This window comes from Anser anser (genome assembly GCF_964211835.1).
Source record: "Anser anser genome assembly, chromosome: 6".
NCBI lineage: Eukaryota > Metazoa > Chordata > Aves > Anseriformes > Anatidae > Anser > Anser anser.
In genome coordinates this window covers 38,837,512-38,851,304 of record NC_139726.1, presented here as the reverse complement: position 1 = coordinate 38,851,304, position 13,793 = coordinate 38,837,512, and the positions used below count along the sequence as shown (strand labels likewise).

General features: G+C 37.4%; 1 protein-coding gene across 13 annotated transcripts in view; it reads left to right on the top strand.

Annotated features, from left to right (window-relative positions):
• The window catches only part of HECW2 (HECT, C2 and WW domain containing E3 ubiquitin protein ligase 2), a 187,773-nt gene that overhangs the window by 135,300 nt on the left and 38,680 nt on the right, over nt 1-13,793 (top strand). For all 13 annotated transcript variants that reach the window (XM_083842985.1, XM_083842982.1, XM_083842987.1 and 10 more), the window contains 6 exons: nt 1,119-1,269; nt 1,666-1,769; nt 3,202-3,326; nt 4,809-4,994; nt 9,981-10,115; nt 12,692-12,794. In XM_083842985.1, the coding sequence (XP_083699111.1) occupies nt 1,119-1,269; nt 1,666-1,769; nt 3,202-3,326; nt 4,809-4,994; nt 9,981-10,115; nt 12,692-12,794 (804 nt within the window). The remainder of the gene's footprint in view (nt 1-1,118; nt 1,270-1,665; nt 1,770-3,201; nt 3,327-4,808; nt 4,995-9,980; nt 10,116-12,691; nt 12,795-13,793) is intronic.

The following is a 13,793-nucleotide window of genomic DNA, read 5'->3' as shown; positions in this document are numbered from 1 at the left end:
TAATAGGCTGTTCTGATTATGAACCATAAAGATAGAAGAACAATTTGCATTGTGGCCAGCTAAAATACACAGCAGTCTTGCAGAGATGATACATTCAGTTTAACTCAGAACATTTTTTTTAACCTCTTTGTGAGTCAGCTCACACCCTACAGTGTAGTGCAGCGAGCTGCTTAGCTGCCTTCAGTTGTTGACAAAAGTCATAATACACATGCAGTAACAAAGCCTGAGGTTTTAAGGCTGTCAGTACTAAACAGTTTACAGTAGAATTTAGTTTTCCTTCTCTGCTGTCAGGATTTTTCTATCCCCTCTTTCCTCGTGGAGCAGCGGTCATTTAGAATTGGTTGCCTGCTAGTGCTTTTTTGAATGTTACTGCAGGGACTGATGTTTCCACCTCGACTTGAAATAGAGTAAGTCTCTCCTAGAAACCTTTTGAGCTCTTAAAGATTGTTTTTCAGCTGGTGACATGCTAAATGATTTGCACATTTTATGCAAAATCACGTGTATAATATGGACAGAGAAGAAATACTATATTCAGGTGATCTCATGCTGCTATCTTCTTTCTTTCAACCTGACTGTATGTTAGGTACTATTAATAAATGCAGTGGTTCCTATTTTTTAATAGTTAGGGATGTCATATTCTGGTCTTTTGTAACACTGGTTGCAGAGATCAAACAGACCATAATGGTTAGTGCTAGACTTCTAATGTTTTCCATAGTTTCTGTAGCAAAACCAAAACTGGGACAGCATTATAGTTACTGCTTGCACAAGAGGTTGACCGTATAACTGTTACTATCAGCTGGGGAAAAACAGTGACAGGTTTGCAAGGTTTTTGATATTTAGGCATTGGCTTACTGAAGTAGTTTTCATCTCATCTTTAAGTGCTTTTAGTTACATATGGATTCCATAGAACCTAAACTACTACAGGGAGTTTGACTTATGCAGTACAGTCAGGGAGAAGCCATATCTCTTAGCCTTTCAGTGAGAAAGTTCTGTGCTGAAGTCATCCTGTAATAGAGAAATGGAAACTTGGAACATTAGATTCAGTTACAAAGAGCTAAAATAAATACAGAAATAAAACCAAACACCTCCATAGTTAACAGCATTTTATTGCTACTTAGACTGGGAAGCTCGAATTGACAGCCATGGACGAATTTTTTATGTGGACCATGTGAACAGGACAACAACATGGCAGCGACCCACAGCCCCCCCGGCCCCACAGATTCTCCAGCGGTCAAATTCCATACAGCAAATGGAACAGCTGAATCGCCGGTAAGAATTACCATTGTTGCTTGTGAATTGTGTGCTTACAAAACTGCATTCACTGTGATAAGGCTGAACAATGAATACTGGGTCCCAGTTGCTGTTGCAGCTGGCCATATGTATTTATTTTTATGTGACTGTTCCTTTTACGTTGCATGTGGGCTTCTAAGGCTTTCATATCCCACCTGTGTTCAACAGCTATGTGGATAAAAAAAAAAAAACAAACTGATAATGGTTTTCAGAAATTCAAAAGGCTCCTAATGCTGAAATTAGAGAGATTAGTGTATGTTAACCTACAAGGCAGAAAAGAAGGGCAAGCCCGACTTCATTATTAGAGTCCCTCGGAACCGGAGGTGGATCACAGTTACCATACACTATATATAAAGTATTGTTTTCTAACTGTAGGTACCAGAGCATCCGCAGAACAATGACTAATGACAGGCCTGAAGAGCATACAAATGCAGTGGATGGAGCTGGAGAGGAAACTGACTTTCACCATTCTAATGCAGGTGAAAAAAAAAAAAAAGAAAAAAAAAAAAAGGATTTATTTCTTGCTAAATGGAGCATTCATCCTGTAGATGATTTATTTAGTGACATAAGGCAGAACATACTTTCTGCCCCTGAAAATCTGGGTTGCCATTTGTTTTCATTGTTGTCTACTTTTGAAGATTATGGCTCACCCTGTTTGATGTGCTGAAGAGATGAATGTGAGATTTAGAGCCTTTTTCTGTCAGTGCCTGACTGGGTAAAAATATAGGCAAGACATTTGCAGAGAAAGAGTATAAAATGGTGTGGTCTGGGTTACAAATATTTTTTTTATAGGCTGCTACATTTTGAAATGGTAGAATATAGCACTAGAAAGGACTTTGAGCAGTCACCTATTTCATTTCCTTGGTGAAGGTAGATAGGATGAGCTACATCTAACCCATCCTTGGCAAATTCCAACTAATGTGTCCTTACTGTATGCAATCAGTGGATATTAGGTAACATTGTGAAACAGACTATTCCTATTCTTGTTACATCTCTTAATTATTTTGTTGGTCCACTCAGGACTGTCTTCAGTTAGTCTGCAGCTCCTTAGGGATATTTCAGAAAACTAAATGTGTCTGTGACTGTTGTACTGAAAAGACTGGAAACTTCCCATGTCTTACAGACAAAACTTCTTACACATAATTATTCCTTTTTTTTTTCTTGAATGATAGTAACCACCAATGTTCAGTCTTTGATCTGCAAAAATCACACCCGGACCTCTGTGTGCAGATCTTCAGCATAGAAGACTGATTATTCATCCTGTGTTTGTGCAGTTGATTATCCATACCTGCACATAGATCTTTTCATTTTTCTAATGTGTCACTATGGTTTTCGAATCTTTTCCATCCTGCTGTCCAGCTATTGCAGCATCTCCTAGTGGGAGTAAGTTCTGTCCTCCCTATTGAGTCATTAATAGAAGTAATGAATGGGACCAGACCCATACAGATCTCAATGGAACCTCGTTTGGTGTACCCTTTTTTTTTTTTCTTTTTTTTTCCTTAAATGGTAACTATTCTTCAATGCATTGTTGAAACTGCTGTATACCCCTCATGTTTCTCCCCCAGCATGATTCTGAGAGTATCAAGTAAATAGTGTTAAAGGCTTTTTAACCTTCATAGGTTTGCCATGGGGACCTTGTTGCAATTTATATATATGGACATGCTTGGGAACACAAATGATTGGAATTTATTTATTTATTTTAAATGATTGTAAACTCAAGTTCTGATATTTTCAAGATCATCAGTGCTATATTAAAAACATTTCAGGTGCAATTATAACATGTTCTAAGTCTGAAATAATTGTATACACAGTGCTTTTCTTTCTTGTGTGAATCCATTTAATGTAGTTGTTTGCAGTAGTGTTTTGGTAATGATTATTAGTGGATGTCTTTGTCATTCACTTTGCTTTTAGATTTTCGAAGAGAGAATGTGCTGCCTCACTCTACCTCCAGATCCAGACTTACTTTATTGCTCCAGTCTCCCCCTGTGAAATTTCTTATCAGCCCAGAGTTCTTTACAGTGCTGCATTCTAACCCTGTGAGTATAGTTTGTACAGGTGAAAAACTTACATAAATACGCGTTTATATATATGGATGTCTTGCATGCCAAGAGACTACTCAGTGTTTGACACTAAGGTACTGATAGTACCTAGGGAGGCGGGATAAATTCAAATGCTCATATCATTCCTTGCAAATGGTGAGCTATCAGAGATGGCTATAGTTGGTATTAGAGCTAGTACAATTTTTATTTTTGACTCAACTCTTCATCTTTTTTAGGATACCAAGCTCACTTGTTTATTTGAAACAATAGCTTTCTTATTGTGCTCTGCAGAGGGTGACAGACAATTCTCAGATTGAAAAGTGCAGCTTCTGTTTTAAGGTCATTTTGCTGCTCATGGGATTGTGTATACTCCCCAGATTGCCTGGTTTATATCAAAATGTATTAGAGATCACACTGAACAAAACGACATCTTAATATATGTTTTCTATTTTCGCTGTACTTCAGTGATTCTTCCTATATAGTTGTTTCAGTATTTTTCTTCCTTTGCATAATGGGGTGTATAGTATAAACAGAAGTAATGGGATGAATAATTTATTGTCTGCAAGCACACTTGTTAGTAATCCAGTGTTGTTGTTTTTAATTACTGGTTGGTGTTAATTTAATTTTGACATGTATGCATGCCTGAATGTGGCTGAATAATTCTGCTTGGTCTGCACTGCTTTACCTTCAATATTTGAAATAGGGCAGAAGTGAATAAGACATTTGACCAGGGAGTAGAGGTAGGAGAACAGAGTGATTTAGGCAACAGCACAGTGCAATTGAAGGGCCTATGTTTTACCTTCTGTCTATTGCTAATCCTGAGACAAAGACTTGATTTCTGGTTGTCTAGGATCTTGTTTTGGAGGAAAGGGTATTAACTGTTTATTTTCCCTTTTATTTAAGGTTTTATTTGTTACTTAGTGTTCTCATTTTACTTTTCTATTTTAATTTTATTAGATACATTACACATGAGCATGCAATTAATGGGTTCTTCCCCCCATTTTTTTATATTTTTAAAATGTGTAGGTGGAAACAATATTTACATAGAGTTGTGAAAATTTCTACAAGGATAAATGTGTCTATCTTGCAGAAAATCTTACCAGCTTTATGACAGTGTTCTGTGGCTCCATTTGACTCTTACTCCAGAAATCAGAGAATATCTATGAAATCTCTACTTTTTAGCAATTAAGATTCTTCACAGTTCCAGGGACAAGAGTGTGGTAGAAGGAGTCCGAAATAGAGTATTTCACACTTCGCTGAAATCAGTCAATAACAGAAGTTCATATATATTAAGTAAAAAAAGAAATATTGAACACTTATTCCAAAATCGCAGAAAGAGGACCATTTTTTTATTGGTGTGGCTTAGTTGGAAATTATTTTTAAGGGTTAAGATCATTTATTTATGGTGGATATGTCTTTTTGTAGTAAAAAGAAATTTTATCTTTCAAGATTATGTACTTTTGTTAATGTGTTTTTCAGAGTGCCTACCGCATGTTTACAAATAACACGTGTTTGAAGCACATGATCACCAAAGTCCGGCGGGACACCCACCATTTTGAGCGCTACCAGCATAATCGTGATTTGGTTGGCTTCCTAAACATGTTTGCTAACAAACAGCTGGAGCTGCCAAGAGGTTGGGAAATGAAACATGACCATCAGGGCAAGGTAATTGTAATGTATATGTAGCTCTGCTGAATGTTTGATTTTTGGAGGTTGCAGTGTTAAGACTTGGTTGCTTTTAACAAGAGCATAAATACACATAATTCTCCAAATGTAAAAGGTGCGCATCCTTTTTTTCTTCTTTTGTCAAAAGTAGATTGTAACTTCTTATCTCTGCTGACAAAACATTATATGAAAGAAGGAGACTGGTAAGTGTGTATTAACTGCTACAAGGAAAAACGGTAGAAAATGGTATAGTATTTTTACTGTGATATAAATTGGATATTAAAAGTTTCTTTTGAAAAGGATTATCTAGTGTGCAGCTCAGTGAACTTTGAAAAAAACAGTGAGTTTTGCCTGTGTACTCAGAAGAAAATTTAAATGTAAGGTTACTTAATTTTTATCAATTTTTATTTTTTTGATTTTGATTTAGTTATTGTTGAGGTATTTATACGAGCTTTTTTCTCTAACTGTCAGCTTCAGCATCTCAAGTGGAATTTATTAGCATGCATTATTTGGTCTTATTTTCTTTAATAGTTAACAATTTTCTTTGGTGAATCCTCCATCCAAATGCTAAGTAGCTCCAATGTTCATCAGCTTCTGAGATATCAGTGTACTCTCAAAAGCCCTCGGGATGCTCATTCTGTTGGCTGTGTTAACTGGGTAGAAACTGTGTTTAATGAGTTCCATTAAGTAACAGGGATCTTGAATGGTTGCAAATTCTACTGCTTTTCAAAACAGATGTCGCTTTTGAAGTTCTAACAAAATATTTTAAAATCAAAGAAAAACAGACGAATTTTTACAATAGTAATGTAATTTTAATGTAAATTTAAACTAGTGCATCCTTGCTATCTAGAATATGATTTCCTTTGCAGAAAATAGTAAGGTTAAAAATAGACTGATTAGCATGTGAGAAAGTGATAAGGCTTAGCAGTTTGTATGAGATGTCCTAATTAGGACTACAGGCACACTAAGCTTATCAGTTTTTATGTTTATCAGTCTTTGTAGGCTTAGCTGTGACTGTCCATATAAATAATAGTCTTGATGCTTGAAAAGATTGCAGACAGCTTCTAAACTGAAGGCTAGAAAAAGTGCTTGAGGGTTGTTTTCTTCCTGGATTTACTGACTTGAGAAAATACTGTGTTTTCCCATTAGCAACACTGATAGGGATGTGCAATTATATTAACCTTCTCATTTGCACCTCTCTCTCTCTTCTGTTCTACGTCATCCTTTTCTGTTCAGTCCTTCAGAGGCCAGTTTTCTCCTGAAGAATATGGCCATTTCAATTTACTTCAATAGGTGTTCCATAGAGAGAATTAGACCTCTGGGTTTCTGGTGTAGTGTTTGGTAACAGTAATACTATGACAAACATTAATCAACAAGAGGAAGCACTGAATAAATCCCCACTGGGATTTCTTCAATTTGAATTATGCTCAGTATTGTTCATTCTCATTATATTGAATTGTCTTTGTCACAAGCAGCACTTGTGGCTAGTAAGAAAGCTTATTCAGCAGTTTAGAGAGATGATGGCCAGTATATGGAGACCAATACTTTATGAAACCAAACCGAAACTCAATCTACTTTTATTAAAGCATAAGCTAAAGAGAAGCAAGTAGAAATTAGCCATGCCACAATATATAATTATGTCTCTTTTCCCTGCCTATTCTTTCTTGCTGAGATGAGGTTTTCCTTTATTTTTCCAAGTATATTGTAGTAAGAGGCTTGGTGCTCTTGCTCACAAGGCACAGTGATTGTTCTGACCCTAATACAGCAGAGTTTATACTCCCTGATGTCACTGCAGTTCTGGTGGCTTGTCCTCTTTGCAGGCTCTCTTTCATACTCAGACAGGGACCTCCTACCTCTGAACTCCCTTCAAAGCTGCACAGCTAAGCCCAATTGCCCACTTTTCTTTGACTCCTCTGCATATCCCCTTCAGAGGATAAAACCTGTTTGGCATACAGTTCTCCCGAAAAGGTCAGCTATATCTCAGATATAGTATCTGATCAGCATTATGGATCAGTCATCGGTTACTGAACACAGGGAGGCAGAGGGCTGCTGGGGAAGGCAGCAACAGGAAGCACCATCTAGGCCAGAGAAGACCCTAGGCTGAACCCAGTCTGAGCAACTATTCTGAAATTGTGTGCTGCCACGTATATGTATACATATGGGTATTTACCAATAAGCACCGCAGTGCATTTGTGCAATATGTGTAGGCACATGACAATATTTTAAAGACACTTGTAAATGTGTGTGCTTTTTAAATAGATCTCCATAAGATGTTCAGATAAATAGTAAGTTTATAGCAGGGTTGTTTTTTTCTTTCTTTCTATGGTCAAATTGTAATTGGTTATTAATGTCCTGAATAGGAAGAAAAGTTTTTTTTAGCATGCATAATAGACTTTAACTGGAAAGACAACTTAAGCATCTATCCACATTTAATGGCTTAAATGCAGTTTTGGCACACCAATCTTACGTCATTCTCTTCAAGCTTTATAGACTTATGGATTATAGCTAACGAGATATGAAAGGGATTTTTGTAAAAGAGATTGTGAGATGCACTGTATTTTGAGCTGTGTGCCAATGTCCAGATTAGCCTAAAGGTTTGAAGCTCCAATTATTTTCTTCACTGAAGCTTTAAAGTAGTAATTTATGCTTTATTTGAAACTATGCTGCTACTAGCTGGCCTGTAAGCATTCATATTTAATAAGACACGATTGTTTTAAACTTAATGTTTAAGGTTAGTTGTTTATTTAAATGTAATGCTAAAGAGCACTACGTACAGCATTAGACTACTGCATTGAATCAAAGAACTGTGTAGTGCAGCTGTAGGTAGTACTTTTTCCACTGTTGAATCGGTACTTTTTTGTTTTTCCTAGGTGATTTTACAGTATAATGTTGATTTAATGAAACTCACCTTTGGTTTGATGAAAGTGCTTCACAGCTTATAAATATGCATAGGCCAGACTAGATAAAGTAGTAGATAAAGTGTTTCAAAACAAACAAATTAACTGTTAGTAAGTGAAGTAGACCTATCAATTAGGAGCAAAAAATTCAAAAAGCTTAGATACATTGCAGCAGTCCCTTTTGGTCATTTCCCAGGCCCTAAACTGAAATTTTAGAAATGCTTTCACAGTACTTTCCCACTGCTTTTACGTTCTCTAGTAGGTAAACTTGTGCTGCAGCTGACATCATCGTTTGTCAAGGTGAACAAGTCCTGCATCAGGCTCAAACACTGCAATTAAAATTGCAATTGTTTGATAACACTGTGTAGTTTGTGAACTGTGGAGCATTGTTTCACTTAAATATCTGTAACTATTTCAGCTGATGAGAACAGCTTCTTAAAGCTTCTTCCTTAGTTTAGAGCTTCTAAACTTCTTCCTTTGATTAGTGTTCAGGTGATGTGATTCACTGCTTGTACACACAGGTCGCAGGTTCAGGCGTTGCTGTTAAAGCTGTGGGAGGCTTGCTGCCCTCTTCTGGAGTGTGTCTGGGGTTTTGCAGGTTTGGTGTCCCTCCTGCCTCCCTCACAGCCAGGTGTCAGCCTCAGTTAGCAGCTCCATATACTTCCCCTTCCTTGGGAATTGGAAATAATGACATTTTCTCTAACCACTATCCGTAACAATATTTAATTGCCATATAGCATGGCACACTGGTTTGTCTACCTACTTTCACAGCAGTCAGAAGAATTCCATTTTCTCTGTTCTGTCTATACCAAGCAGCCTGAAATAATGATTTCATGTATGCTCTAGGCTGCTGAAAGATCCAGTTCTGCTCTCTTCTCATCCCTGGTGTGCTGACTGAGGTTAGAGGAAGAAGCAGGGAAACAGACAAAGGAGAGTAATTTTAGCCTGGACCAGTTCCCCAGCTGGGTTCACTGCTTGGCCACACAAACACTTGTGCCAGCGCAAGTCAGGAGGGGTGCACAAGGGATGAAACAAGTGGTCAGGGTAGGGGAAGATGGGAATGTTTATTTTGCTGACACTGCAGGACCAAATTGTTTATGAAACTGTGGTCAAAGTACCTCACTGGTATCACAAATAGAAATAGTTCCAGCAGTCCCTAACCACCTCTCTGCTGGTCCAGACTCTTCAATTCCTCAAACCAGATGTCACTTTCCTGTTACTCTCCTACTCAAAACCTGGATTTTTTTGTTTTATTTTTTTGCCATTTCCACATGTTTCCAGCATTGTGACCAAAAAAACCTGAAGTGTGTTTAAATAGGACTGCTGGTTTCCAAGTGCAACACTAGCTCTGGAAAAAGTTTAAATCTCAGGGCTTAGAAACTCTTTTTTGGTTCAAATTGGAATGAAGTGCAGGAGGTTTTCATTTTCCAGGATATGTGCTCCTGTGACCTTGCTTTCGGCAAATGGCTGACCAGCCAGTATGTGGTTGTTCTCACCAGTTACCTTGTTTGAATGTTTTTGTTGCCACCTTTTTGTCCCTGACTGATGTTTTTTTAGGTTAACAAACATTGCAACAGGAGGATGGCAAAAATGCCTTTTGACCTGTAATCATGGTGCATCATAAGATGCAATCATACACTTAACAAATACACACCCAATTGTATTCATAATTATATGGTAAATAGATCACAAAGGGGAATAGTTTTGCCACTTAATGACATCTTTTTAGATGTTTATAAGGAAATGAAAGAGAAAAAACACACAAGGATGACTTTTATTAAACATTTGAGTCTCTTAACGATCATAATAAAATTTCTGATGCTTGTCAGCTGAAGATTTCAAAGGGCTTTATAGACATGAGTGAAGTAAGGTATTAAAGAATTCATCCCTCCAGTGAGTTGAAAAACTGTTATGCTTCATCTGCTGAAGGGAATCTTTTTCATGAGCCACAGCAACATGAAAAAGATTTTCCAAAGCTTAACATCAGAGCCTGAATACACATTAACTTTAGACATTTAACTCTTTGGTGGTTGGGTAGTCTTTCATCACAGAGTTGACGATACATTCATTTTTCTTTTCCTTTGTCTAGGCTTTCTTCGTTGACCACAATTCCCGCACGACCACATTCATTGACCCTCGGCTTCCCTTGCAGAGCAGCAGGCCCACTAGTGCTTTAGTCCATCGGCAGCACTTAACCAGGCAACGCAGCCACAGTGCTGGTGAAGTAAGTTTGATTTGCCCCTTCTTGTCAGGAGCCATCAAGTGTTTAGGGTCATTCACATCACATTCACTCTTTCACATCATTACATTCACAACTCCATTCTGTTGCGAGGAGCATGATTGTTCTGTAACTGGATGGTACTCAGCTATAAACATTTATTATTTTATTTGCCAACCAGAAACCTCATTGTTCCTTTGGAAATATATATATATTTGGTTTCAGGAAAAAAAAAAAATCAGGCATGAATTTTACATTTAATTCTCAGTAACCCCATTTAACAACAGGAGAGCATCTGATTACAGATTACCAGTTTCGATATCCTGTCTTTTACAGTCAATACTTAATTGCTGTCTAGCTTGGTGTCTGCCAGCTTTGTTGTAATAGCTCTGCAAATAAGAGAAAAAGAAGAAAGTGCACGTGTATATACATCCAGATGTGCAACTATCTGAATAAATGTAAAAAATCATCTTACCACATGGGTTTGTCAGACTGTTATATGTACTTATGTATGTATTTTATCTCTGCTTTCTAAACAGAAATACATGGAAAAGACTATTTTGTTGCTGTGTCACTGTGGGCCATTTTCACCAGCAGTCCCCATATTGTTGTTGTAAATTCTTTTCACTTGTGAACAAATGTGTATTTATAATGACTCAAACTTCAGTTGTAGTTGTTATTTAACGTCCATACTGTTTGCTTTGAGGAAGTCTATCCCCTGACACAAAGAGGAATACGCATTAGAATAGGTAGTGAGATGCTCTGATTTTTGCTATTTTTAGCTCGGTGTTGTGGCACATGAAGTTCTGCCAGATAGCTGCTTCAGAGCAGGCATGAATCTTCTCTGCCACTTCTCTAACAGAGCTTCCGCTGAGCTGCAGTGAGTGTTTTACCATTGGTTGCAAGTCTTGTCATATCCTGTATGAATATGGTTTAGTTGCAAGGGGTACTTTCCAGAGCCTCCCTTCCTCCTCGCCATCCACCCACCCCCTTTCCAGTTTTTTTTGCATATTTTACAAATGATTTTAAATAGCATTTTCTGTCAATGTGGTTGTGTTTCGTAGGCACTCATGTCTTGCAGCAAGCAAGACAGCTGGAAGTGTCTTCCTATAGTTGTTTAGGTCTTCCACAGGGTAGAACAAGTATTTGTTTGATTTATAAGAGAGCAGATTTTTTTTTCTTGACTTTACCAAATATACACACAAATTATCTTTCTTTTGCACTTCAGAGTGCAGAAGCTCTGCACTCAAAGAGATAAATGTCAGCTGTGCTGCTTGAAGTTGTCAATACTGCAACGTAAGTGTAAGTTTACCCTGCAGAAAGTCATCACATTATATTGCATATACAGTGTTGATTTCGTGCATGAATTTCCTATTCCATCAAGATACACGAAATTCCTAAATCCTAGTTTCTGCATGGCAGTTTAGAAATATTTATTTGATACGGTTACAGTTGTAGTTTTATTTTGAATATAAGTATAGTTCCAGATAGAAATCTGAAACAGAGCAATTCAATACAGTATTCCCATTCTGGGACTGATGATGTTATGATGTTCATTTATATGCATATGTTTGAATAAGAAAACCAGTTTTTCTTCTGCCCTTATGACTTAAGGATTGCATATTTGTAGCTATTTTTAATCCATTGATCAAGGCACTGTATGTTATTGCAGAAAGATGAATACTTAATGAAAAAAATTCTCAAAATACTTTATTTGCCTTGTCACGAACTTTGATGTTTTGAAGCCATTGACCCAGTTTTTATAGGGAGATGCTCTAAAGCAAACAATAACTAGTGTAAGGAATGCCATTTCAGCTAAAGCTGAACTGCAGCATGAAGCGGGAGCTAATAATAATGTTATTCCTTTTCCAGCACAGTGCCTACAGGATTTTTTTTTTTTCTTCTGAAAGAGTATTATCAGAGTGCAAAGAGATCTTGGAAGATGTTTCAGTACTTCCGCTACTTTGTGATGACAGAGACTGGATTTAACAAAACCATTATAATTGCTTGATCTTTTGCAGTTGGATTTTTTAGAGTTCTTTGGAGTGTGGAAGTGTAGTTCACATGATAATAATTATGTATAGGCTGAGGGACTGAGAATTAAACATAAAGGACCAAGAGGATGAAAAAGTGGTTGAACAAAATGCCTTATATAGATAAAATAGAAAATGCATTGTAGGAATAACGGAAGCCTCAGCATACAGAAAATCGTGGAAGTTGCTTTGACATCACAGATGCTACCAGGAACAACTTTACGTTGTGGTTCTACCAACAAAAAAAAGTTTGTATGCAATGTTTCACTTCCAGAAGGAGAACACAAAAAATTCAGAACAGTTCTCCTGAATGATTGTAAGAAGCATATTTTTACCAGTTTGGGACTCATTTGCCTTGCTGAATGTGAACTCACTTCTTTATCCTGCTGTTTCAGCCACAAAATTCTTTCCAGTTTAAGTTTAGGGAAGTTCCCCTCATGCACAGAGGTAATAGAGGTTATGGTGCTAATGAAAGAGCTGAATTTGATCTTTAATGTGGATAAAGATGTACATAAACTGCACTGATTGTGCTTACTTGTACATTTTCAGGTTGGAGAGGACTCCCGTCATTCAGGACCACCAGTTCTACCAAGACCATCTAGCACATTTAATACAGTCAGCAGAGCTCAGTACCAGGATGTGGTTCCAGTGGGTACGTCAGCATATGGTCTCTTTTCAGAGAAATACTCCGTGACTGAATGTGTCACGTCTGTCTGCACTGAAGGTTTTTTCATTTGGTTGGGGTGGGTAGAAGTTATCATTTGTTATGACTTCTTACGACCAATCATTCAGTTGCAACCTGCAGGAATCGTACTGGGAAGTGTCTACAAAGAATTGAACAACTGATGCAAAAATTCTACCTGTGCTGAGCTTCCTAATCCCCCTACTCGAAGTGGTGTCAGGGAGCTGAAGACAGTGAGTTAAGCTGGGCTCTAATTTGACACCATGTATTTCCAAGTGATTTTATAGAACTTCTGGGCATCTATTTTGGCAGGAGTCCAGAAAGAGTTAATCAGCTTGGAATTAGTCATTAGCTTAACTTCTGTTCTCAGTTACATACACACAAAATGACTGATTTCTGTGCCACCAAGAACAGAATTTAGCTTCCTGAATCTAACAGCTGTCACATTGTGATAAATCAAGATAAATTAATCCGATTGACTATAACTGGATTTTTGTAATGTAGTATGTTTACTTGAAAATCTCTGCTAATTTAAATCCTTCCCCTTGCCATGGACATGGTGTGCATTCAATGTAGGCTCAGCTATTAGTGAGGATTTGAATGTGGATGTTTCCAATGGTTGTTTAATGTTTGAGAATGGATTGGACACCAACATTGAGTGAGTCCTGGAATCTCTTTAGTACAATGAATACGTACATAAGAAAAGACATTGAGGAAAAAAAGACAAAAAGTAGGTACTCATTTCATTGCATTTCAATAGTTTTTCTCTAAGTCTGCTTCTAGCATTTATCAGCTCATCTTGGAAGGTTGAATGACTGCAGCCTACTTCCTTATACGTGCTGTCTGTTGGTACTTGAGAAACATGGCCAAATATGACTTGGCTGTAAGTCAACTCTGGAAATGCTTATACCATCAGAAGTATGTTTAGCTTTAGATAATATTTAAGTGCTGAAAATGAGTGAGTTTACT